At 44.2% G+C, this 22,268-nt stretch overlaps 2 protein-coding genes across 3 annotated transcripts in view; one reads left to right on the top strand and one right to left on the bottom strand.

Annotated features, from left to right (window-relative positions):
- LOC125460467 (monoglyceride lipase-like) overlaps positions 1–1,524 on the bottom strand; it is a 56,221-nt gene extending 54,697 nt beyond the window's left edge. Inside the window, exon 1 of the mRNA XM_048547984.1 lies at positions 1,379–1,524. Within this exon, the coding sequence (XP_048403941.1) occupies positions 1,379–1,524 (146 nt within the window). The remainder of the gene's footprint in view (positions 1–1,378) is intronic.
- A 5,168-nt stretch (positions 1,525–6,692) lies between these two features.
- The window catches only part of kbtbd12 (kelch repeat and BTB (POZ) domain containing 12), a 54,948-nt gene continuing 39,372 nt past the window's right edge, over positions 6,693–22,268 (top strand). For both annotated transcript variants that reach the window (XM_048547924.2, XM_048547923.2), the window contains exons 1-2: positions 6,693–6,915; positions 17,783–18,939. In XM_048547924.2, the coding sequence (XP_048403881.1) occupies positions 17,873–18,939 (1,067 nt within the window). In that variant the 5' untranslated portion in view covers positions 6,693–6,915; positions 17,783–17,872. The remainder of the gene's footprint in view (positions 6,916–17,782; positions 18,940–22,268) is intronic.

The following is a 22,268-nucleotide window of genomic DNA, read 5'->3' as shown; positions in this document are numbered from 1 at the left end:
AGCTTATTGAGTCAAAGATAACTCTTCTTCCGAAGAAGGCTCAAAAGGTTAACTCTGTTTATTCTTCTACAGATGCGACCCAGACAGAAGAACTCAGAGCAGGAATATACCATTCAGTCCCTTGAGCCAACTCCAGCATTTAATGCAATCATAGTTAGATTTACAAGGACGTTGCCTGACTGGAGGGTTCGAGTTATAGGGACAGGCTGAATAGGCTGGGTCTTTTTTCACTGGAGTGTAGGAGGTTGAGGGGTGACCTTAAACAAGTCTATAAAATCATGAGGGGCATGGATAGGGTGAATTGCAAAGATCTTTCCCCCAGAGTAGGGGAGTCCAAAGCTGGAGGGCACTGATTTAACGTGAGAGGGGCAAGATGTAAAAGGGACCTAATGGGCAACTTTTTTCACACAGAGGGAGGTGCTTGTATGGAATGAGCTGCCAGAGGAAGTGGTGGAGGCTGGTATAGTTACAACATTTAAATGGGATCTGGATGGGGACATGAAGAGGAAGGATTTAGAGGAATATGGGCCAAATGCTGGTGAGTGGGACTGGATAAATTTAGGATATCTGGTCAGCATGGACGAGTTGGACTGAGGGGTCTATTTCCATGCTGTACAGCTCTATCACGCAATGGTTGATCTCATCGCAGCCTCAACTCCACTTGCTTGCTCCGCGTAAACCTTCAACCCATTCTTAAAATTCCGTCTATCTTCTAATAACTTGTTATTATCCATTTACCTTAAATCGTTTGTACCATTTTGAATTCCCTGTTACTTTGGGTAGACCCTCGCCATGCAACTCTTGTACCTATCATGTTATTCCAATCAATTAGTTAGTCTCTGGCACCAACTCATTTTTAATTTTTTGTAATGATGTCTCTGCCTTAATTAATCAGGTTATAGGTCATCCCCTCACTTTCTATTCAGCTATTGACACCTTTACTCACACTGTCTTACACTATTGATCGCTTGCACAGGGTGTTATTAAACCTGTGGACACTCCGCTCACACCACTTGTACTATCTTTTGACACTCTTAATTATCTGGAATTATGTTGCAATGATCTCACTGCCGAAAAAAATCTGTGCCTGCGTGCTCCCCTCCACTTCACCTGACGAAGGAGCAGCACTTCAAAAACTTGTGATTTCGCGTGAACCTGTTGTGTGACTTCTGACCTCACCTCCAATACAACAACACTTCTCCTCAGGTAAGGGCACCAGAGGTTTTACACAATATTCCAGGCATAGTCTCACAAATGCCTTGTACAGTTTCTCCAGCATGCTCTGTGTTAGTCATCTTATACAGAACCGAAAGGCCCATCCCTACGCTCTCTCTCCCTCTCTCTCTGGCATATTGTAAGCAAGAAGGTAGGTGCTGACCTGGGCGTTGTATTGGGTTCCCAGTATCTGCAGAAAATGCAACTTCCATCCTTGTTGATAAAGTGGGGGTAATCCTTGTAAGGCAGACCTTGGGGGGTCACACGGTCCTTTCTCGAGGTTGGCTTGCACCAGCCACAACACGGCATTGGGGAGAGTTGGGGGTGGGGGACAAGTCAAAAGCTACGGTTTGCCTTTAAGAAAACTAGACTTTGGGGCCATTAATGCAGCTCTGGGGGCAGCGGCCCCGGCGGGGACAGTGGCCCATGGTTCAAGGCATCCTGAACACAGCAGCACAGGGAACACAGAGAGAGAGGGTCGTTTCTAATGACAAAGACAGAACCCAGCGCGGAGCTTAAACAAATACACGTAACGGCCCGCGAAACAATCACAGAACCCGGGGGTGGGGGCTTGGTGTGTGTGTCGGGGGTTGGGGGGGTCTTCGCCCGGGGTCAGGGCTCCTCTGCTCAGCAGCTTCACATTCGCTTCAAATCTGTTTTTGTTTTGCTTTCTCTCGCCAGAAAGCAAGGAACCAGCGGCTGGAAGAAGGCAGCAGGTTAAAAGGGGGTTAAAATCCTGGCCACCGCAAGGAGCCAAACGCTGCGGGTGCGAGTCCCAGCAGGCTCGCGATGGGCCGAAAGGTCTCTCTGCGCTGCGGGTCACTCTCCACATCTTGGCTCTTGTCTCTCCGCTGATGCTGCCAGGACGTGTTGAGCTCTCCAGCAATTTCTGTGTCTAAATGTTGACAAGTGCCACATGAGTTCCATCTCCTGTAAACTTTTAACGGCGGGTACCCCTATACATTAGATTCTCCGGCTTCCCCACACCCGAACCCGCGCACACACACTCACACAGGCACACACACACAGGTACAAACACACACTCACACAGGCACACACACTCACACAGGCACACACACAGGTACAAACACACACAGGCACAAACACACACACTCACACAGGCACACACACACAGGTACAAACACACACACACAGGCACACACACACACTCACACACACAGGTACAAACACACACACACAGGCACACACACACACACACACAGGTACAAACACACACAGGCACACACACAGGCACACACACATACACAGGCACAAACGCACAGACACACAATCACACACATACACATACACACACACACACAAAGACACAACACACACACAGACACAAACACACAGACAGGTACAAACATACACACAGATACACAATCACACACACACACTCATTCACACAAGCGCACACACACAGACACAACACATACACACGCACTCATGCAAACACACTCGCGCACACACAGATACAAACACACACATACACACACATGCACAAACACACACACACGCACATACTCTCTCTCACACACATACACACACACGTACAATCTACCAGCTTGAGACCATCCTAAAATCCACTGCCCCTATCTTAACAAGACACTTTGAACCCCTGCCCACTGTCTTCCATGGGCACCTGGCCAAACAAGGACTTAATTTAATCTTCTCCCCCTTGTTTTCCAAACCCTCTGTTGCCTTGCTTCCCCTCACCATACCCCCCGCCAACCTCAGTGATGTCCCCCAGCCCGCAATTCTCCAAGATCTCTGATCTCCTCAGCTTGAGCATCCTCGATTTTCATTCCCATGCCATGCCAAAGCCTTCAGTTTTCTTGATTCCAAGCTCTGGAATTCCCTCCCCAAACCTCTCCCTCACTCTCCTGCTCTAAGAACTTAAGAAAACAGGAGCAGGAGGAGGCCATTCAGCCCCTTGAACCTACTCCACCATTCAGTGAGGAAATGATCTTCTACACCATTTTCGTTCACTATCTCTGTATCCCTTGATATTTTGAACATGTTTAAAAAAAAGCTCTATCAATCTCTGAGATGAGGATACTCAGTCACTGATCTTCCACAGCTGTTTGGGGTAGAGAATTCCAAAGATTCACCACCCTCTGAGTGAATAGATATCTCCTCATCTCAGCCTGGCCTCTCCCTTATTCTGTAATTATGCCCGTCTGGTTCTATGTACCATCCCCCCACCCCTCCGCACCACCTCAGTCAGGGGAAACATCCTTACTGCATCAATCACATCACACCTTTAAAGAATTCTGTTCAGCAAAACCTTCCTACTTTTATGCTTCAAACCCTTAGAAATCAAGGCCGACACTCCATTTGCCTTCCCAACCACCCACTGGACTTAGGTGCTGATTTTTTTTGTGAATCCTGCACAAGAACTTCCAAATCCCTCTGTGCTTAACCTTTCTGCAGTCTTTCTCCATTCAAATAACATGTTCACGTATCTGTTATTTTTCCTGCCAAAGTTTATGAAGTCACATCTCTGCACATTATATCCAGCTGCTGAGTTTTTGCTCATTCACTTAATCTGTGTATGTCCCTCTGCAAACTCTTTGTCTCATCCTCACCATTAGCCTTCCTATCTACTTTTGTGTCATCTACAAACTTTGCAATCGTGCATTCACTTACCTCATCCAAACCATCACAGTAACCCTATAGAAGTTTGTAAACTAATGAGGGGTATAGACAGAGTTAGTGGTGGTTGTCTTTTCACTGGGATGGGGGAGTTCCAGACTAGGGGGCACATTTTTCAGGTGAGAGGAGAGAGATTTAAAATAGGCATGAGGGGTAAATCTTTTACACAGAAGTTGATTCGCATACGGAATGAACTTCCTGAGGAAGTGGTGGATATGGGTACAATTACAGTATTTAAAAGGCATTTTGATAAGTGCAGGAAGAGGAAAGGTTTGGAGGGATATAGGCCAGGAGCAGGCAGGTGGGACTAGCTTAGTTTGGAATTATTTCCAGCATGGACTGGTTGAACCAAAGGGTCCGTTTCTGTGCTGTATGACCCTATAGATGACGCTGTATGGCTGTAGATAAGGAATAGCCTGGACGGAATGGATGTTGGGAAGATGTTTCCATTGGTAGGAGAGACTAGGACCCGAGGGCACAGCCTTAGAGTAAAGGGAAGAGCTTTTAGAATGAAGATAAGGAAAAACTTTTTCAGCCAGAGAGTGGTGAATCGATGGAATTCACGGCCTCTGAAAGCTGTGGAGGTCAAATTATTGAATATATTTAAGGCGGGGATAGATAGGTTCTTGATTGTCAAGGGGATCGAGGGTTACAGGGAGAAACCTTGAGAATGGGATTGAGAAACTTATTAGCCATGATTGAATGGTAGAGCAGACTCGATCAGCTGAATGACCTAATTTCTGCTGCTATGTCTCATGGTCTTATAATGGTGATCCCAGCACTGATCACTGTGGCACACTGCTAGTTACAGGTTGCATCCTTAAAATATCTTCTTTATCCAAATCCTTTGTCTTCTATCCACGCTAATATACTACCCAACACCGTCAACTCATAGCTTAGTAAAACAACTTTATGTGTCATACCTAATGAAAGTCCCAATATACTATATCCATTGCTCCCCCTTGATCTATCTTGCTTATTACCTCCTCAAAGAATTTTCATACATTTGTCAGGCATAATTTCCCCTTTGTGAAGCCATTGCTGGCTCTGTTTGATCATATCATGTATTTTTAATTTACTCTGCTATCATCTGGAACACTAGATCTAACATTTCCTAATAATTGATATTAAGCTAACTGCCTGTGGCTACTTTTTATTGGTCACATTCCCTTTTTAAATAAAGGTGTTAAATTGGAAGTTTTCCAATCCTGTAGAACTTTTCCAGAATCTAAGGATTCCCAGAGGATTTCCTTCCTAGGTCTTCTGCAATTATTTTTAATTGATGTATCCTGGTTACTGGGGCACTTCCAGAGAGCGTACTTTTGACTGAATGACTAATTTAAGTGGGAATGCCGGTGCAGTGGTGCTGTCACTGGATTGCTAATCCAAATCTCTTGGTTAGTGTCCTGGGGACATGGGTTCAAATCCTGTCAGGGCAAATGATGAAAATTCAATACAAATCTGGAATAGGAAGCTAATGGTGCCCACGTGTGATTGTTGTAAAACCCAACTGGCTCAATGATGCCACTTGTAGGGAAGTAAAATGTTGTTTTCATCTGGTCTGGCCTACACGTGACTCCAGACCCCCAGCAATGTGGTTGACTCATGCCAAGCAATAGGTCATAAATAATAAAATGTGAGGCTGGATGAACACAGCAGGCCAAGCAGCATCTCAGGAGCACAAAAGCTGACGTTTCGGGCCTAGACCCCTGGTTTACACAGTGATGCCCGTATCCAGTGAGCATTTTTTAAAAAATCATTCATGATTGGAAATACATCCATACAGTTTTCATTTCCCCTCCTCTGCTCGATAGACTATAATCAATTCACAATTTCAGATCTGAGATGAAAAGATTTTTGTGAACTAAAAATATTAAGGGACAGGCCACCAACGCGAGTCTGGAATGCACAAATCAAACATTTTCCATCTGAATATAGGAACAGGTTCAAGGGGCTGAATGGCTAGTGGCTACTTATTTCCTATGTTATCTGCTGTGTGGAAGGTACCACATCAACAAACATTCAGTCCCTTCACCTCTGACGCTCAGGAGCAGCAGTGTGTACTATCTACAAGATGCACTGCAGAAATACACCAAAGATCCTCAGACAGCACATTCCAAACCCACGGCCACTTCCAACAGGAGGGACAAGGGCAGCAGATACATGGGAACACCACCCCCTGCAAGTTCCTCTCCAAGACACTCACCATCCTGACTTGGAAATATATCGCTGTTCCCTTACCATCACTGGATTAAAATCCTGGAATTCCCGCGCTAAGGGCGTTGCGGGTCTATCTGTGCCAAATGGACAGTGGAGGTTCAAGAAGGCAGCTCATCACCACCATCTCAAGGGCAACTAGGGAATAGATAATAAGTGCTGGCCCAGCCGGCAGCACCCATGTCCTGTGAATGAATTTTTAAAAAATCAATGCTAATAATTCTCCAAATCGTCCGTAGTGTTAAACAGCGGGAATGGGGAGATTCAGTTTTGGCTTTCAACAGGAAATTGGATAAATGCATGAGGGGAATAAAAGTGTGGAGTTATGGGGAAAGTGAGGAGTGACGGATGAGCTAAAGTGCACTGGCAGAGAGCTGGCATGGATTCAACGGGCCAAGTGACTTTCTGTTCTTAAACCATTTGATGAGCCTACGACATCCCAAAACTACAACTCCTATGATAGCTCATGCTAACTAAAGGTAATCCAAAACCAATGGTAAGTGTGTAATCCTAACTGACATTTCTTACAGCCAATAGAGATGGGTAATGGAGCAACCAATGAGCCTTTACCATAAGATTCCTAGTGAAGGTTAGGAGGGGATCAAGCCAAGAAAGTCACAACAGTGTTCAGGATTTGTTTGCCTTTAACATCTCGTGTGAAGAACTAAAATCACAAAGTATTTGCAGAAACATACATGTCAAAGTTAGGTTAGCAGCTTGCTTCCCCCCTGAAGGAATAAACAGCCTTCATTCACACAAAATTGATTATTGGAAGTTGGACTTGCTGGACACCCTTTCAAGGGTATTAAGGACTTTGTGTTAGAGGTAAGTGGGCTGTTACCTAAGCATAAGTTAATGAGTGAAAGGCAAAGTGTTCCTTTTAACAGCACTTTGTCAATTTTCACCGCCAGTATATTGTTGTTTGCTTCTTTGGGTAAGGTTACAGAAGTGGTGTTGATGTCTGGGAGCTATTTTTAAAGTTGTCACAGAGGCATGTGGCACATGAGAACGGGCAAACACAGATTTATGTTTATGGTGTGGCCTCCCACTTTACAATGTTTGAATTTACAATTTTAGGGACCTGAGGCGTTGATTTCAAATTGGGACCAGTCCAGAGTTGGTAGAGATGGAAGCAGGAAAGGGGGGGTGTACAATGTCTAACTCTCCCAAAATTCAGCTTCACATAGCATTCCAGTTGCAAACTTGTAATGACTTCCTGCAACAGTAAAAGTAACAGCAAACATAGAACATAGAACAGTACAGCACAGTACAGGCCCTTCGGCCCACAATGTTGTGCCGACCTATTATCCTATTAAGATCAATCTACCCTGCATACCCTCCATTATACTATCCTCCGTGTGTCGATCCAAGAGTTGCCTAAAAGTCTCTAAAGTATCTGATCCCACTACCATTGCCGGCAGCGCATTCCACACGCCCGCCACTCTCTGTGTGAAGAGCCTACCTCTGACATCTCCCCTATACCTTCCTCCAATCACCTTAAAATTATGCCCCCTCATAACAGTCATTTTCACCCTGGGAAAAAGTCTCTGACTATCCACTCTATCTATGCCTCTTATCATCCTGTACACCTCTATCAAGCCACCTCTCATCCTTCTTTACTCCAATGAAAAAAGCCCTAGCTCCCTCAACATTTTCTCATAAGACCTACCCTCTAGACCAGGCAGCATCCTGGTAAATCTCCTCTGCACCCTCTCCAAAGCTTCCACGTCTTTCCTTTGATGAGGTGACCAGAACTGAACACAATTTTCCACATAATAATAAAGTGTGGAGCTGGATGAACACAGCAAGCCAAGCAGCATCTCAGGAGCACAAAAGCTGACGTTTCGGGCCTAGACCCTTCATCAGAGAGGGGGATGGGGTGAGGGTTCTGGAATAAATAGGGAGAGAGGGGGAGGCGGACCGAAGATGGAGAGAAAAGAAGATTGAAGAACCTCTCCTCTCCACCTATCTTCTTTTCTCTCCATCTCCGGTCCGCCTCCCCCTCTCTCCCTATTTATTCCAGAACCGTCACCCCATCCCCCTCTCTGATGAAGGGTCTAGGCCCGAAACGTCAGCTTTTGTGCTCCTGAGATGCAGCTTGGCCTGCTGTGTTCATCCAGCTCCACACTTTATTATCTTGGATTCTCTAGCATCTGCAGTTCCCATTATCTCTGATACAATTTTCCACATGTTGTCTCACCAGAATTTTGTGGAGCTGCAGCATAACGTCACAGCTCTGAAACTCAATTCTCCTGCCAATGAAAGCCAACACGCCATATGCCTTCTTTACAGCCTTATCAACTTGGGTCGCAACTTTGAGGGACCTATGGATGTGGACCCCAAGATCCCTCTGTTCCTCCACACTGCCGAGATTCCTGCCATTATCCCTATATTCTGCATTCAAATTCAACCTTCCAAAATTAATCACTTCACACTTTTCTGGGTTGAATTCCATCTGCTACTTTTTTTTCCCAGCTCTGTATCCTGTCAAGTTTAAACCAATCACATAAATCAGCAACCCAAAGGAGGGAGGACAAGAAGTTATTTTATTCAGCTAGTTCTTACGATCTCCAAGGCACTATCTGAAGGGCTGATGGAAATAAACTTGGTTGGCACAGTTGCTTAGTGGTTAGCACTGTGGCCTCACAGCATCAGGGACCTGGGTTTGATCCCACCCTCGGGCAAATGCCTGCATGGAGTTTGCACATTCTCCCTGTGTGTCCATGAGCTTGCTCAAGTTTTGTCCCATAGCCCAAAGATGCCTAGTTTCGGTGGTTTGGCCAGGGGAAATACAGGATTCGGGGAATAGGGTGGGCCTGGGTGGGATTCTCTTCGGAGGGTCAGTGTGAATCTGATAGGTGAATGGCCTGCTTCTAGACTGTGGGATTCTGTGAATCTAGACTCATTGGCAACTTTCGGACTGGAATTGAACAAATGTTCGAAGGCTGGGGAGAAGTGGTACACAGTGGCACAGTGGTAAGTACTGTTGTCTCACAGCACCAGTGCTGTTGAGGAGAGTTTAACCTAATATGGCAGGGGGTTGGGAACCAATGCAGGAGGTTGGAGGGAAGTAAAGTGGGGACAGAAATGAAGGACGGTAGGGGGAAAAGTGAAAGTGGAAGGCTGAGAAACCAAAGCCACATTTCACAACGATTCTAAAAGGGCAATAAGTATTTTAAGAAATGAGCCCGAAGCGTGTGTGCCTCAGTGGGAGGAGCATTTGTTATAATATGGATGAATTAACTGCACAAACAGTTATAAATAGATATAGTGTTAGTAGGATCAAAGAGAACTGGTTCTAGGCTGTCCAAGGATGGGAACTCAACATTTAATCTTCAGGGAAGACAAACAGGAAGGAAAGCGAGGTGGGGTAGCATTGTTGCTTAAGGAGTCGACAGTAAGGGAGCAAATTAGCCTGGATGATGTGGTATCTGTGGGCGGAGCTGCAGGACGTCAAGGGGAAAAACACATTAGTGGGAGTTGTGTATAAACCGCCAAACAATAGTTGTGATGTTGGGGATTATATCAAACAGGAAATTAAAGATGTATGCAGTAGGGTTACAGCGGTTATTATGGGTGACTTCAATCTACATTTTGATTGGACGACCCAAACTGCCAGCAATGCAATGGAGGAAGATTTCCTGGAATGTATAAGGGATGGTTTCCACAACCAATATGTCAAGGAGCCAGCTAGACTGGGGAGTGTGTAACAAGAGAGAATCAAGTAGCAACATTGTCGTCGAGATTCTTTGGGGAAGAGTGACCATAATATGGTAGAACACTTCATTAAGATGGAGATGACACAATTAAATCTGAAACTACGGTGCTGAACTTAAAGAAAGCTAACTTTGATGCTATGAAGCATGCACGAGCTAAGATAAACGGGCCAAGGATACTTAAGGGATTGATGGTGGATAGGCAATGGCAGACATTTAAAAGACACATGGATGACCTTCAACAATTGTACATCCCTGTAAGAGTAAAACAGGGAACGTGGCTCAACCATGGCTAATAAGGGAAATCGGGAACAGTGTTAAAGCCAAAGAAGAGGCATATAAAATGACCAGAAAAAGCAGCAAACCTGAGAACTGGGAGAAATTTAAAATTCAGCAGAGGAGAACGAAGGGTTTAATTCAGAAAGGGGAAATAGAATATGACAGCTTTTTGGGGGAAAACATAAAAACTGACTGCGAACATTCCTATAGATACATGAGGAGAAAAAGACTGGTGAAGATAATTGTAGGTCCCTTGCAGTTAGAATTCATAATGGACAACAAAGAGATGGCAGTCCCGGTGAACAAATACTTTGGATCTGCCTTCACTAGGGAGGACGCAAATAACCTTTAGGAAATGCTAGGGAACAGGGAGTTAAGCATGAAGGAGGAACTGTAGGAAATTCTCATTTGTCAGGAAATGGTTTTGGTGAAATTGATGGAATTAAAACCTGATTAGTCCCCAGGACCTGATGCTCTACATCCCTGAGTACTTAAGGAAGTGGCCCTAGAAATAGCTGACACATTGGTGATCATTTTGCAGTATTCTGTAGACTCTGAAAGAGTTCCGATGGATTGGAGGGTAGCTAATGTGAATCCAATCTTTAAAAGGCAAGGGAAAGAGAAAGTAGGGAATTATACGCTGGTCAGGCTGACATCGGTGGAGGGGAAAATGCTGGAGGATGTAATAAACTGAGCATTTGGAAAGTGGTGACAGATTCAGTCCTAGTCAGCATGGATTCACTGAAGGGAAATCATGCTTAGCAAATCTTCTGGAATTTTTTGAGGATGTGACCAGTAGAGTGGACACGGGTGAATCAGTAGATGTCGTGTATCTGGACTTTCAAAAGGCTTTTGACAATGTTCCACACAAGAGATTAGTAAGGAAAATTAAAATTCAAGATATTGGAGGTAATATATTGATATGGACAGGGAACTGGTTAGCAGGCCGGAAGTAGAGAGTTGGAATAAATGGGTCCTTTTCAGAGTGTCAGGCAGCGATGAGTGGGATGCTGCAACATTCAGTGCTGGGACTTCAGCAGTTCAGAAAATACATTAACGATTTGGCTGAAGGATTTGAATGCAATATCTCCAAATTTGCAGATGGCACTAAGCTGGGTGGCAGTGTGCGCTCTGAGGAGGATGCTAAGAGGCTCCAGTGTAACACGCACAGACTGGCTGAGTAGGTAAATATTTGACAAATGCAAGATAGTGTGGATAAATGTGAGGTTATCCACTTTTGTTGCAAAAGCAGGAAGGCAGATTATTATCTGAATGGTGGGAGAGATAATGGGAACTGCAGGTGCCGGAGAATCCGAGATAACAAAGTATGGGGCTGGATGAACACAGCAGGCCAAGCAGCATCTCAGGAGCACAAAAGCTGACATTTCGGGCCTAGACCCTTTTCTGATGAAGGTCTAGGCCTGAAATGTCAGCTTTTGTGCTCCTAAGATGCTGCTCGGCCTGCTGTGTTCATCCAGCTCCACACTTTGTTATCTATTATCTGAATGGTGGCAGTTTAGGAAAAGGTGCAATGACACCTGGGTGTCATGGTGGAACAGTCGCTGAAGGTTTGCGTGCAGGCGGTGAGGAAAACTAATGGCATGCTGGCCTTCATAATGAGAGGATTTGAGTACCGGAGTCAGGATGTCTTGCTGTAGAACATAGAGCATAGAACATAGAACACTACAGCGCAGTACAGGCCCTTCGGCCCTCGATGTTGCACTGACCTGTGAAACCAAACTGAAGCCCATCTAACCTACACTGTTCCATTATTATCCATATGTTTATCCAATGACCATTTAATGTTTATGCAGGGCCTTGGTGAGGCCACACCTTGAGTATTGTATACAGTTTTGGTCTCCTAGCCTGAGGAAAGACATCCTTGCTAATGAGACAGTCCAGTGAAGGTTCACCAGGCTGATTCCCTGGATGGCAGGACTGATATATCAGGAAAGACTGCATCAACTGGGCTTATACTCACTGGAATTTACAAGAATGAGGAGGGATGTCATAGAAGCAGAAAATCCTGATGGGATGGGACAAGCTAGATTTGGGAAGAATGTTCCCAATGTTGGGGAGTGTCCACAACCAGGGGTCACAGCCTAAGAGATAAGCAATTCAGGACTGAGATGAGGAAGAATCTCTTCACTCAGAGGGTTGTGAACCTGTGGGATTCTCTCCCACGGGAAGCTGTTGGGGCCAGTTCATTAGATATATTCAAGGGGGAGCTGGACGTGACCCTTGTGGCTAAAGGGATCAAGGGGTATGGAGAGAAAATGGGAGTGGGATACTCCACTTGCCTGATTGGTCATGATCATAATGAATGGTGGTGCAGGCTCAAGGGGTCGAATGGTCTAGTCCTGCTCCTAATTTCTACTTTTTTTATATTTCTATAAAAGCCTGTAATTTCATATAAACCTGTTGGGCTATAACCTGGTATTGAGAGACTTCTGACTGTTGTAGCTGAGAAGCAATGTCAAGCAATGAATTTCAAATCTGGGGTTACGCATGAAATATGAACTGGGATGAAAGAGGAGGAATTGCAGTTTCAGTAATTATGGTGGATAGCACATGGCGATCACTATGAATGGATTTTAATCTTTAATCGTTGTGCTATGTGCATTACAGAAGACAAAGGACCATAAATTGAAAGGTCAGTATGCACCAGTGACGTGGAGATAGTTTTTCAAAATGCTCCTTTATTTCATACACATGTTATTTTAAACAGATTAGGCTTCTGGCTCGATAAAGCTTTCAGTCACAGTGGGTTACAGAAGGCAATTATCTGTATAAAGGCTACAGTCATAGGATTGTCAAAGGATAGGGTGTTTAAACAGTCCTTTTGTAACTGTAAACATTAATAACATTTCGCAAGTATGCATGGTTGAAGGAAACTGTCAGGGGCTTATGAAAACATCATTTATAACCTTAGAGTCATGGAGAAACAGGCCCTTTGGTCCAACTCATCCATGCTGACCAGATATCCCAAATTAATCTAGTCCCATTTCCCAGCATTTGGCCCATATCCCTGTAAACTCTTCCTATTCAAGCTGCATCCAGATGCCTTTTAAATGTTGTAATTGTACCAGCCTCCACCACTTCCTCTGGCAGCTCATTCCATATACGCGCCGCCCTCTGTGTGAAAAAGTCGCCCCTCAGGTCCCTCAGTTTCCCCTCTCACCTTAAACCTAGTTTTGGACTCCCCTACCCTGGGGAATAGACCTTGGCTGTTCACCCTGTCTGTGCCCCTCATGATTTCATAAACCTCTATAACATCACCCCTCACCGACACTCCAGGGAAAATAGCCCCAGCTATTCAGCCTCTCCCTGTAGCTCAAATTCTCCAACCCTGGCAATATCCTTGTAAATCTTTCCTGAACCCTTTGAAGTTTCCTAACATCCTGGTTGTTGAAGATGCTGAAACTGATTAAAAATTGCAACAATTGAAGAAAAGGCAAACACTTGTAAAATCAAGTTGAACAATGTGCCTCCAAAATTAGGAGATAGTTTACAATTTTATGCTTGATGTTTACGATGCGCTCCTGTTGTGTTTATATCGTAATAATTAATATTTAAAGTTCCAGAAAACTTTGTAGTCCACCCTGTAAGTACAGTAAACATCCTAAGAATTTCATTTGAGCATACAGGATTTGTATTGGAAGTTGATGTTAAGCCAATCAGTATTAAAGGTCACACACTTCATAAGAAACTTACAAAGCTGAGAGAGAGAACTCTTTGCCAAAAGAGTGTGTTTTTATGAATTTCCTCGTCATGCCAACTGACTGAGATATGCGTAAACTAGGAATAGCAGATGAACAAATTTCCTCTCAAATCTAATCCACCATTCTATGAGACCATTGACCTTTCCCTGTACAAATCTCTGGATGAGGAGCATGAGGAAGTCATGACTGATCTCTTTGTGGCCCCATTTCTACATTCTCACCAAACATCAAAAACCTTTGGTTCTCTCAGTGCTAAAGAACCCACCTACCTAAGACCATAAGAGAGAGGAAAAGCAGTAGGCTGTTCAGCCCCTCGAACCTGTTCTGCCATTCATTCTAATCATGGCTGATGTGACATTCCTTGACACTGTCCCCATCAGAACTCAGGGCAGGGACAGCATGGGGTTAGATACAGAGTGAAGCTGCCTCTAGGCTTTGATGGTATGAGGCAAGGATCAGCTAGTCAAGGATACCGAAAGGTTTGAGGGTGAATAGGCAATAGCAGACATTTAGAGAACACATGGATGAACTTCAGTTGTACATCCCTGACTGGTGTAAGAGTAAAACAGGGAGGGTGGCTCGATCATGGCTGACAAGGGAAATCAGGAACAGTGTTAAAGCCAAAGAGGAAGTATATACATTGGCCAGAAAATGCAGCAAACCTGAGGACAAGAAGAAATTTAAAATTGTGTAGAGGAGGACAAAGAGTTTAATTTGGAAAGGAAAAATAGAATATGAAAGTAAGCTTGCGAAAAACATAATAAAAACTGCAGAAACTTCTGTAGATATGTGAGGAGAAAAAGACTGGTGAAGACAAATGTAGGCCCCTTGCAATTAGAATTCATAATGGACAACAAAGCGATGCAGACCAGCTGAACAAATACTTTGGATCTGTCTTCACTAAGGAGGACACAAATAACCTTCAGGAAATGCCGGGGGACAGGGGGTCAAGCCTGAGGGAGGAACTCATTAGCCAGGAAGTGGTATTGGGGAAATTGATGGGATTAAAACCCAATAATTCCCTAGGATCTAATGCTGTGCAAGCCAGAGCACTTAAGGAAGTAGCCTGACAAATAGCTGACACATTGGTGATCATTTTGCAGTATTCTGTAGACTCTGAAAGAGTTCCGATGGATTGGAGGGTAGCTAATGTAAATCCAATCTTTAAAAGGCAAGGGAAAGAGAAAGTAGGGAGTTATACGCTGGTCAGGCTGATATCGGTGGAGGGGAAAATGCTGGAGTCAGTCATTAAGGATATAATATCTGAACATTTGGAAAGCTGTGACAGATTCGGTTCTAGTCAGCATGGATTCACTGAAGGGAAATCATGCTTAGCAAATCTTCTGGAATTTTTTGAGGATGTGACCAGTAGAGTGGACACGGGTGAATCAGTAGATGTCGTGTATCTGGACTTTCAAAAGGCTTTTGACAATGTTCCACACAAGAGATTAGTAATCAAGAATAAAGCTCATGGTATGAGAAGTAATGAGTCGTGGCAGTTTAGGAAAAGGTGAAGTGCAACAAGACCTGGGTGTCATGGTAGAACAGTCGCTGAAGGTTGGCATGCAGGTATAGCAGGCGGTGAGGAAAGCTAATGACATGCTGACCTTCATAGCGAGAGGATGAGAGCATCGGAGTCAAGATGTCTTGCTGTAGTTATACAGGGCCTTGGTGAAGCCACATCTTGAGTATTGTATACAGTTTTGGTATCCTAGTCTGAGGAAGGACATCCTTGCTAATGAGAGAGTCCAGTGAAGGTTCAATTTAAAATTGAATTGAATTGATTCCCGGGATGGCAGGACTGATATATCAGGAAAGACTGGATCGCCTGGGCTTGTGTTCGATGGAATTTAGAAGAATGAGGGGGGAATCTCATAGAAACATATAAAATCCTGATGTGACTAGACAGGCTAGATTCGGGAAGAATGTTCCTATGTTGCGGAAGTCCAGAACCAGGGGTCACAGTCTAAGAATAAGGGGTAAGCGATTCAGGTCTGAGATGAAGAAGAATTCCTTCACTCAGAGTTGTGAACCTGTGGGATTCTCTCCCACAGGAAGCTGTTGGGGCCAGTTCATTACATATATTCAAGGGGGAGCTGGACGTGGCCCTTGCAGCTAAAGGGATCAAGGGGTATGGAGAGAAAACGGGAGTCAGATACAGAGATTGCATGATCGGCCATGCTGTTACTGAATGGTAGTGCAGGTTTGAAGGGGGGAGTGGCCTATTCCTTCACCTATTTTCTATGTTTCTTTGTTTCTATGTCTTACACTGTCCCTATCAAACACTCTCAGGACAGGGACAGTACAGAGCTTGGTATAGAATAAAGCTCCCTCTACACTGCCTCCATCAAACACTCTCAGGACAAGGACTTTATGAAGCATTCCCTCTCAAATATTAACTGTTCCAAAATAAAACAAAATTCTAATAGTATGCTGTTTCAATAAATATAACTCCCACTTACATCAACCAAATTGACAAACAAAATCTTAAAAAGTTAGTCTCTCAAAATTATAACCAGGATAAATCTTCTGGAATGTTCTGAGCCTTCTCTGCTGTTCTTCAGTCAGGAATGCGTTTCTCCATCAAATTCTTCTGTCAGGAATATTAGCTAAGAATGCTGCCATACCTTTAATTGGATGATGGTTACTCTGAGAGCTTAGAGAATTCCATGAGAGCCAGTGATTTTCTCTTTAGAATTGCTGGTTGTTAACTCTAAATGATGGCAGCTCCTCTCACACTGATTTTCAAATACACTCTTCTTTTATGCCTTTGATGACCCATCAAATTCTTACAATAGGATTGGTCCTAGGTTGTCAAAACCATCAGATTTAAATTTAATTGGTTTCTAGTCTCAAAATGCCTGGTTTAAATTAATTGGCTGAAATTCAAACTGGTTGCCTTATTAATTAAACAAGACTACTGCCTGGATTACTAACCATATGACCTTTTGATACAAATCTTTCAATTTCAGGGACCCCCTGTGCCTGCTGCTGCTGACAGACATTTTTTTGTAAATCTCCATGCCTAGAAAAACACATCATCTTTTAAAGGGACCACACACTCTTCCCATCTCATATTTTACAAACAAATTCTAATGTCCTGCCTTCCAATCCACAAGTACTGTACCCAACCTCACAATATTAGTGACCCATGAACTAAATCTCTCTCCATCTTGGAGCTCCATAGTCATCCTCTGTTTAATTTCAACCCTTCCTTTTCATTCTTCCTGCTAAAGTGAATGACTTCATGGTTTCCCACCGCCAGATATTCCAACCGCCAGATTTTTGCTCATCTGTCATCTGCAATGATCATCTACAATTTCCTCACGAGTTCTTCATAACCTAATTTCCTGCCTACCTTGGTACTATTTGCAAGTAGCCACAATGCCTTAGCTCCCTGCGTCCAGCATTGGTGTCAACTGCAAAAAGTGGAGGCCCCAGCAAAACTCCATTTGTCCCCATTGTGCTAATCAGGCAGAGATCTTCTGCATATGAGATAACAAGGTGTAGAGCTGGATGAACACAGCAGGCCAAGCAGCATCAGAGGAGCAGGAAAGCTGATGATTCGGGCCTAGACCCTTCATCAGAAATGGGGGAGGGGAAGGGGGATCTGAAATAAATAGGGAGAGGGGGGATGCGAATAGAAGATGGATAAAGGAGAAGATAGGTGGAGAGGAAACAGACAGGTCAAAGAGGCGGGGATGGAGCCAGTAAAGGAGAGTGTGGGTGGGGAGTTAGGGAGGAGATAAGTCAGTCCAGGGAGGATGGACAGGAAAAGGGGGCGGGATGAGGTAAGTAGGTAGGAGATGGGGGTGGGGATAGTGGGAGTAAGGACATGTTAGGGAGGCAGGGACAAGCTGGGCTGGTTTTGGGATGCATTCTGCAATGAGATTAAAGTGTGCGAGTGGTGATGGGAAATTCCGGGTGATTTGTTTTGCTTAACAACTGGGAGACAATGTCTAACTGTTATTATAGGCTGTGGAACTTGAGCCACCGCAGGGGAAAAACTCATCCCGGCCAAGTGACGGTGACGGGAACTTTGACGAACGGAAGCTGAAGACAGTCATGGATCGTGAGGACAATGCTCGGGTCAAGCACAGCTTGAATTTGCTTTGCCAGATTAACAAGATGAAAGATGCGGATGAGTTGACCGATGTTGTGCTCTTGGCTGAAGGATGCCAGTTCCCGTGCCATCGGCTGCTATTGGCTGCGTTCAGCCCCTATTTCCGTGCAATGTTCACCTGCGGCCTGGCGGAATGCAATCAGAGGGAGGTGGTGTTACATGACGCACAGTCAGAGGGTGTGGCGACAATCCTGAACTACATATACAACTCAGAACTGCATCTCACCAACTCCAATGTCCAGGGAGTGGCCACCATGGCTTACTTCCTCCAAATGGAAGGTGTCTTCATGACTTGCCAAAAGTACATGATGGATCACATGGATGTGTCAAACTGTCTCGGGATTTATTACTTTGCCAAGCAGCTAGGAGCAGAAGACCTGGCTGACCCAGCGAGTAAGTACCTTCACCGGCATTTTGCAGAGGTCTGTTTGCAGGACGAGGTGCTGGAGATAGAAGGACATCAGTTGCTACCTTTGATCTGCTCTGATGATCTCAACATCTCACGTGAGGAGAGCATTTTGGATCTCGTTGTTCGTTGGGTCAACCACGACCACAACTCCCGGGCCGTCCACCTTGTGGAACTCATGAAGCAGGTAAGATTGGAGCTCGTTAGTCCTACCTTCCTGCGGGAGACTCTTAAAAGGAATACCATCCTCCTTAGCGACGGGGAATGCTACGACATGATTCAGGTTGCTATAGAGACCATCTACAAGGCCCAGCAACATCCATCTCTCAGCCTACGCTATGGGATGGAGAATACCGATCTCCTTCTCTGCATTGGTAACAACGGCCAAGGAATAAAGTCAAGACACAAGAGTTATACCGAAGCCAGCTTTTGTTATGCACCCATTACAAAGAAATGTTACTATATTGTGTCACCGAGGTACGGTGAAGCTTTGGGATATATCTGCACTGGAATTGTAACTGAAAATAATGACATTATTTTGGCTGGTGAAGCAGGAGTGAATAAACTATCGAGGCAAAAGGCAAAGAATGTGGAGATAGTGAGGTAGGTACTTTTGGGGCACCCTTTCTCCTGGGCAAGGGACACAGTGGGTAGGCACCACAAAGTCAGCAAGAAGCTATCTCTGATGTAAAGAACCTCACAAGTTAGAAGATGGTCAAAGATTCACCTTAACTCAGTGCCAACCTGACAAGACCTCTGTGTCAATCTGAGATCTCTTTACAGTCACAGAAATGTTACAGCGCTGAAAGAGGCCATTCAGCCCAATGCTCTAGCCTATTACCCAGTGCCTTTTCTCCATCTCCCTGCTCATCATTACTATCCAAAGAACCATCCAAGGTCCCTCCTGAATGCCTCAGTTTAACCCGCCTCCATCACATTTCCAGGCATTTCCTGTATGCATCTTTCTGCGATTTATCTATGGCAGTATCAAAAGGCCCTGAATTATGAGGAATTTTATGGAGTAGATTTATATAACCAGAGGTCAAGGTCAATAGAGCTCTGTGTGATACCGTTCACTGAGTATAGATTATTGTGGTAACATGCATTTTGACCTGCACATTCTAGCCTAGAGTTATGGTTAGTGATGGTCAAGGCTCCAATATCTTCTCATCGCATCGTTGTCCAGGGATCTCTCCCACTCTTACTGCCTGCCATAGGAGTGTTGCAAGGGTTTTGCAGGTTGATAATCAACCAATTTGATTGCATCATGAATACATCTCCCTTGGCCAAGTGTTGGAGTGAGACTTGAAGGCGGGGATTCTTCCTTGGAGGCAGGGACACTACCCACTTCAGCATGAGAACACCAGAATCTAGCTTTTCAGATTTGCAAGTTTTTTTGAAAGCAGCAACACAGCTTAACAAGGCTTTTAGAATAAACCCCAAAAGGCGCCTGTGGTTCATGGAAGCCGAGAATTGAAAAACACGGAGGTTTTGTGATCGCTGAATACAATCTTGGTTCATTCAGAACAAAGAACAAAGAACAATACAGCATAGGAACAGGCCCTTCGGCCCTCCAAGCCTGCACCAACACATTTTGCCCTTCCATACGAAAACTATCTTCACTTACAGGATCCATATCCCTCTATTCCCTTGCTGTTCATGTGTTTGTCCAGGTGCTTCTTGAATGCTGCTATTGTGTTTAAAATGTCTTTTAAAAAAGATTCCTTTGTGGAAATGGAATAACTTTTTAACTGAATAATATTTGGGAGTGTTATGGCACTTCTGTTTTTGGAAGCTGCTAGCCTGGCACTTTTTATCCAAGATACAGGAAACACAGCCGTGTGGTCCAAAATGATGTCAGGCTCAGTTCCTTTATCTATTATAACGTCACCTACCTTGGTTGGATTATGCTCGTTGATCATGCGAAAATAGTAATAAAAGTAGGCCATTCAGCCTATCAAATCTTAATATGATCATGGTTGATTGAAAAGTTCAGTGCCTATTGCCACATTATATCCATAACCCTTCATGCCATTGGTATTCAGAAATCCATCAATCTTTACATTATATGTGCTCGAAGTCTGAGCTTCTGCAGTCCTCACATTACAGAACTCCAAAGATTCACAGTCCCCTAAGGGAAAACTGTTCTCATTTCATTCCTAAATGGCATCCTCCTTATTATCAAGTTATACTCCCATGGTTCTGGGCTCCACAACTAAGAGATCTATCTTACCTGCGTCTCCCCTGTCTACCCCTTTGAATTATTTTGTCAGCTGCAACACCGTCATCTCTCACTCTTTGAAGCAGGAGAGAATGCAGGCCCAGTTTGTCCAATCTCTTTTCATCAGAAAGTCCCACTATTCCAGGAACAAGTTTGGGTGAGCCTTCATTGCATTCTCTCTATGGCAATAAAACTTTTCCTGAGATTAGGAGACCAAAACTGTACACAATCCCCTAATGAATGAATAAAGAGGAAATAAAGTTACACACTTTGAGATAATTACTCAAACTAAAAGGACCCAGTGACGAATCCTCAATTTTCAATTGAAGTCTGTGTGATGTGTGAAATTGGCTGGTATCTACTCGATCCTCCAACATCAGTCCTTTCAGAGCAAGAGCCTCTAATATATCCAAGAAGGAAATTAGAAGAAACTTTACCCTGAGTGTGTTTTGAATGTGAAGCTCGCAACCACATAGTGTTTGAGTGAATAGTGTAGACGTATTTATTAAGGGGAAGCTGAGATAAGAATTTTAGGGAGAAAGGAATAGACAGATGCAGTGATTTTGTTCGATGGGATTGGTTGTGAGGAGGTTGTGGTGCAGAAATACTGTTGTGAAGCCAATTATTTCTGTGCTACATGAATTCTAATCAACTATTTGATTGAGATTACCTCTTTCAGTGAATCATCAATTGATTCCAGCCCTGGAGATGACCATTTGGCCCATCGAGTCGATGCTGGTTCTCCAAAAGAGCAATTCACCAAGGGCCACTCCCCTTCTTTGCCCCTGTAGCCCTGCAACTTCCTCCTGTTCAGAAAATGACCCAATCCATTTCAAAAGCCTCAATTGACCTTGCTAGCAACAAGACATTCCAAACCCTGGATAACAAAGTGTGAAGCTGGATGAACACAGCAGGCCAAGCAGCATCTTAGGAGCACAAAACCTGACGTTTCAGGCCTCGACCCTTCATCAGAGAGCCTAATCACTTGCTACGCAAAAACATTTTCCTCATATTGTCATTGGTTCTATTCCCAATAAGGAGCAGCTTATGATTTCAGATTAACCTATTGGACTATAACCTGATGTTGTGTGTGATTTATGACTTTGGGTCCATCCCAGTCCAACACTGGCATCTCCACATCACAAATTACTTCAAACCTGTGCCCTCTGAGTCTTGATTCCTCCAAGAGTAGGAACAAGTTCTTGCTGCCCATTCTGTCCAGTCCCCTCATGGTTTTGAAAACTGTGCTTGATTCTGTTCCTAAACTTTCAAAGGAGAACAGTCCCATCTTCTTCATTCCTCTTTCATTCCTTATAATTAGCGATGGGTAAAAAGAGCGACCTGACCAGTCACACCCATATTCCGTGAACAATCTCCCTCAACAGAAGTGGAATAATAAGAAGAGATAGTAGGAACTGCCGATGCTGGAGAATCTGAGATAACAAAGTGTAGAGCTGGATGGACACAGCAGGCCAGGCAGCACCAGAGGAGCAGGAAAGCTGATGTTTTGGGCCCAGACCCTTCATCAGAAATTTGATGCTGCCTGGCCTGCTGTGTTCATTCAGCTCTACACCTTGTTATCTTGGAATAGTAAAAACATCATTTGATGTGTGAGGGGCAAGTATTGGCCAGGAAAGTTTTCCGGCTCATCTTATAAATGCTTTCACGGGAACTTTTCTGTTAATCTCAGACAACAAAATGACTCTTGGTT

Source organism: Stegostoma tigrinum, chromosome 11, assembly GCF_030684315.1.
Source record: "Stegostoma tigrinum isolate sSteTig4 chromosome 11, sSteTig4.hap1, whole genome shotgun sequence".
NCBI lineage: Eukaryota > Metazoa > Chordata > Chondrichthyes > Orectolobiformes > Stegostomatidae > Stegostoma > Stegostoma tigrinum.
Note: the sequence above shows the minus strand (reverse complement) of the source record. Positions and strands in the feature narration are given on the sequence as shown.